We start from the raw sequence: 5,494 nt of genomic DNA, 5'->3' as shown, positions 1-5,494 counted from the left end.
CCTTTTAACTCCATTATAAGCAGAGAAAAAACCCATTTGATAATATCAAACCCAATGGCCAATTGCAGATATACCCCAAAGTTGAAAAAATGATTATTTGGAGCTCTAAATACTCGCACGAATCAAGCCAGATCCTGGTTGATAACCGTTAATTCCTCATTGAGAATTTGAGTGAGTTTGAGATTGTACTTGTCTCTGCATTGGTCGATGTGGTTGTGGTAGTTGCAGAGAAGGGAAATACAACAAATAAGAGTATTGCCCGACAAAGGGTTACAGACTTGTAGAGACTCTTTTGTGGTGGATTGAGTGAACATTTATGTTGCTTCTATAAATTTTCTTTCATTGCTCGCTCGATTGTCGGTTTCCCATTTTCTCTCGCTCTTTTTTGTCCCATTCCTTTATTTTCTTTTCACATTTTAATTTCTTTTTTGTTTTCCAGGCTTTCCTTCTTTCTTCATTTTCTGTCTTTTGTTCCTTTCTGCACATATTTTTTATCAAATTTAAGTATTACATGCTTGGTTTTATTTTTTTCTTTTATACTAGTTAAAAACTATTTTATTTAAGTAGCAAACTATTAGTTTAATTTGTTATTATCAAAGCCACCTTTGATTTTTTAACGGTAAGTTTTCTCTAACTACAAGTTTTTACAAAGAGGGTAAATATGACGTTTTACTACTTCTATTTGAGTGTCTTTGATAGGGTTACTTAAAAAAGAGGTACTTGTAATATTACCAAACCACAGGGATTTAATGGTAGTTTGGTCAAACTACAAGGGAGGTAGATGTAATTAACCCTATTCTTTAATACAAGTTGTAGTTCCAAAACAATTTAACGGAACCTCATTACTTAAGCATAGACTTTAAGCCTCTAGCCAAAAAATTCAAAAACCACCCGTTAGATATTACTCATATATATATATATACTCATATACTCATATACATATATATATGCACACTGTTTTTTTCCCTCAGAATATTAATTTTTATTATTGCAAGTATTGCAATTTACCTTTACGAGAAAATTCCAATTTGGATACCCAATGTTCGAGGAATGGAGACCAAAATGGTCTCTTTTGCATACACTTTAGACAAAACAAATTTAGCAATCAAAGTTTGGAAGGTGAAAATTTTTGATGTAAATAATAATTCTTTTTCTTAAGTAAAATGCAAAAAAAAAGGGAAATTTCAGTCTACACAATGTTTTCTAAGAATCGTAGTAATTTTTTTTTTTTTTTTACAATGCAGAAACTTCCATTTCAAGTTTAAGATGGAAAAATACTGAAATGAAAAATAAAATTGAAAGAAATAGATTTCAGTGCATACAAGCACAAAAGCAATGGAAAGTACTGAAAATACTTGACTTTGGAAGCACAAATAATGCTGATATGTACCTTAGGCATAAATATATCATCACATCCTATTTGCAAAGTTGATTAAACATAAAAAACAAATTATTTTTCTTTATGATCTACCTTACTTCTGCAATTCGTAGAATCCTTCGTATACTAATAAAAAGTAATTTGACCTTATTTTTTGACTAACTTTTCATCATTTCTTCATATTTTATAAATGTTCGTCCAATGAAAAGTTTGAAGATAATTACGTTTATTATGAAAATCTTTGAATGAGGGGCTGAGTAATTTTGTTATTATTCTAAAGTTGAACTATTCATTTATTCATTTATTTGCAAATTAGGATTTAGGTTGTAAAGGTGCACAACTTAATATTTTTAGGCTAGAAAAAAGAATCAGCGATATTTACACTATGTCCTTCCCCTAATCAAATTGATGGCTAATAGGATACCGTATTGACAAAGGACCAAGGCCTCAAATTTTCTAGCAAATACAAAGGACCAAGACCTGAAGACCTCAAATTTTCTAGCAAAGAAAGAGATTTCACTAAACTGGAGAAGTATTTGATTTAAACTCTTTACATGTAGAATGTGCAAATTTTATTAGTAGTCACGATCAGAACTGTGGCAAATATGTCAAACTTATAAGCATTGTAAGTAATTGCAATTTCTAACTATTAAGATAACTTGCATTTCATGAAATAAAGGAATATCATAATTTTGCTTTAGTTTTGAAAATTTTTTCTCCAATAAATTCAAAACCAAAAATCACGTATTTCCAAATTTAATATCACATCAAGTATTCTATTTACACTAATTTTCATAAGGTTACTTTTCGATTCTGCAAATTAGCGTCTAGGGTGGAAATTAAAATTAGATCAGTAAATATGGACATTATAATCCTTCCCATATTACATCGAGGGCTTATTGGATTTCGTACAGACTAAAGACCAAGAAGTCTATTTCCTAGCAACCAGATACCAAGATTTCAAATTGTACAGCAAAGACCGAAGATTTTACGTGTGGAATGTGCAAATGCACAGGATGGTGATGAATGCCTCTAGAAAACAAATTCTCAGAAAGGTCTATTGTTTTAAACATAAGAAACTTCATATTCTTTTACATTTTTTTCTTGGTCAGTGCAGAGGCCCCGTCCTGGGCCCAGACACGTGGCAGCCCAGGGAGGCCAGAGCTGGGCTTGGACCCCAGACCCATGGGAACCATTTTGGGGCACACCACCGCTAGGGCTCCGAAGGGCTCTAGGGAACAATCCCACAGAGGGCGGGAAGAATCCCCCTCAGTGCGGGATTGAGACTATCCCGGACAGGTCCTGAAACGTATGGAGGTCGGACTCTCGAGCGGGTATAAATGGTAACGCAAACCAACTACACAAGGTACGTTTACTATTGGCAAATTACCCCCGACTGTTTTACTTCTCGTGAATTCCACTCACCGGAAGACTAATTTGACCGTCGGAGTGCACCCGGGGACAACCTCGGGGCTCCCCTGCTAGTCACCCTATAAACCTCTTCTCGTTTATTTTGCAGGGTTTGGACACGCTTTCCTCATCAGCACGCCGAGCTCAGTAGGTCAGCTCGGTTCGGGGAAGCTTAGTGTTTCTTCAGTTGGCGCCGTCTGTGGGAAGCGAAAGGGAAGTATAGTTGTGTTGATGGCGAGAACACGCTCCAAGCGAACCATCGAGAACACCAACCCTGGAGCCGGCGAGGGTCCCGGCGAAAGGAGATCGAGGCGGCTCGGGACGCTGGGGGTTCAGCCCTTTCAGGGGAACGGAGACTGCAGATCCTCTAGTTCGTGATGGAGAACTTCCTCATGTTGGAAGACATGGTCCGACAGGCGAAGGAGGGGGGTGAAGCCGGGGGCGCACAAACCTCCAAGGCGAAGGAGAAGCAGAAGGAATCACATCCCATTCCCTCAGAGGATGAGTCACGAGACCAGCCTCCCAGAAGGAAACGGCCACGGACTCCCCCTCGGCCACGAGCCTCGGCGGTCGGAGACAGCGAGAGGTGTTCCCGTGACCGGTCCGCTGGGGGCCGACCGAGAAATCCTTCCCCGCGGAAGCCTGCGCGGAACGAGCCCGAACTCTCCCTCGACCGATCTGTAAAGAGCCGACCGCGCAATCTCCCCCAGTGGAAACTTGTTCGGGACGAACTCGAACAGATTTTGCGGCCGCAATTGTACGAGGACAATTACACAGTCTCGCCCTTTACCCGGGGGATAGAGGACTACCCGCTACCCCGGAGATTCAAGATCCCGAACATTGAGTTGTATGACGCTTCGACCAACCCGGAAGACCACCTCTCAGTCTTCCTCACGCACATGCGTCTGCAAACAGCTGCGGACGAGATCCGTTGCAAGACCTTCTCCATGTTTCTGAATGGAAGGGCCCGGCTTTGGTTCCAGGGTTTGGCACCGAAATCCATCCGATGTTTTCCCGAACTGGCCAGACAGTTCGTCGCCCAGTTCGTCTCTTCGAAGACTTACTTGAAGAAAGCAACTCACCTGATGGCAATCAGGCAAAAGCCAGATGAGTCCCTGAGAAATTTCATGGCCCGCTTCAACACGGAGAGCCTGCAGATCAGGGACAAGGATGAAAATGTGGTAATGGCCGCCTTCATGAACGGGCTCAGGGCAGAGGAACTCTTCTACAAGCTGGTCGAGAAGCCCCCCGGAGACTTGGAGGAGCTCTTGACCAGGGCGCATGCAGCCGCTAATGCAGAGGAGGCGGCATGCCAGAAGAGGGAGTCAGATCGGGAGCTCGAAAATCGGAGAGGACGGGGAAACCCCCCCCCGAAAACAAGGACGGCCAGGCCAAGAAGAACGTTTTTGACCGACTCTCAAAGGAAAAAGCTCCCGCTCAACCGCCGCTTCCGGAAAAAGGGTACACCCCCCTGACTCGGCCCAGAGCCCAGATCCTAGCCGTTATGGAGGCGGAGGGTCTAGGAGAACAGCCGCCTAAGATGGGGACACCTCGAGACAAGAGAAATCAGGACTGGTACTATGCCTTCCACCGTGACGTCAGGCATGACACGGAGGGGTGCTGGGCCCTGCGGAAGGAGATCGAGGATCTGATCCAGCGCGGCTTCTTGGGACGATTTGTGCGGCAAGGTCGACCAGGCCAGGAGCCAGGGCGTACCTACCACGAAGACAGGGGTGAGAGCCAACGTCGTGACCGCCCTGAGCGGCGTGATACCCCTCGGGGCCACTCCCCCGACCAGGACACTCAGAACCTGGTCGGAGTGATTAACACCATCGCTGGAGGCCCCACGGGAGGGGATAGCAACGCAGTTCGGAAGAACAGGCGGCCTCTCCCTGAGGGGGATGATTCCCTGAAGCGCCTGCGCATGGACGAAGAGATCACCTTTGGGTTGAGGGACGCGGTTCCCCTGGCATCAGGAAACCACGAGGCCATCGTGATAGACGTCGTGACCAACAACTATCGGGTGAAGAAAGTGTACGTCGACCAGGGAAGTGTGGTAGACATCCTGTTCTACTGGGTGTTCAAGGAGCTCGGTTTGAAAGATGGGCAGTTGACCCCGGTTCGGACACCTCTGGTGGGCTTCACCGGGCCGCCCATCAACCCAGAGGGGATGATCACCCTGATGGTCATGATAGGGCAGGCGCCCAAATGCCGGACCATCCCCGTCAATTTCATGGTGGTCAAGCAACAATCCCCGTATAATATGTTCCTAGGTCGGCCCGCCTTGAACGCCCTCCGAGTTATTCCCTCCTCGCTCCACCTAGCGTCAAATTCCCCACCCCGGGAGGAATAACCGAGGTACACGGAGATCCAGAAGTAGCCCGAGCTTGCTACTTGACCATGCTTCGGGGACAAGAGAAGGTGGTCGCCCAGATGACCAGTTTGGAGCCCTACATCCAGGGGGAGGAGGCCCGATAGTTGGGTACCCGGGACGAAATCGAGGAGTTTCCCTTGAGAGAGAACAGGCCCGACCAGGTCCTCCGCATCGGTGCGTTGCTGCCTTCCGAAGAGAAGGAGGGGTTAAAGGCCCTGCTGAGGGAGTACTCCCGGGTTTTCGCGTGGATGGTTGAGGACATGCTTGGAATTCCGACTGACCTGGCCGTCCACCACCTCAACGTAGATCCCCGCTTCAAGCTGGTGAAGCAG

General features: G+C 45.6%; 1 protein-coding gene across 1 annotated transcript; it reads left to right on the top strand.

The window, feature by feature from the left end:
* The first annotated feature begins 4,292 nt into the window (after window positions 1-4,292).
* Window positions 4,293-5,141, top strand: LOC113769991. Its single transcript, XM_027314339.1, has one exon. The coding sequence runs from the start codon at window positions 4,293-4,295 to the stop codon at window positions 5,139-5,141; it is 849 nt and encodes a 282-aa protein (XP_027170140.1).
* Window positions 5,142-5,494: the final 353 nt, after the last annotated feature.

This window comes from Coffea eugenioides, chromosome 1 (assembly GCF_003713205.1).
Source record: "Coffea eugenioides isolate CCC68of chromosome 1, Ceug_1.0, whole genome shotgun sequence".
In the NCBI taxonomy this organism is placed as follows: Eukaryota; Viridiplantae; Streptophyta; class Magnoliopsida; order Gentianales; family Rubiaceae; genus Coffea; species Coffea eugenioides.
Note: the sequence above shows the minus strand (reverse complement) of the source record. Positions and strands in the feature narration are given on the sequence as shown.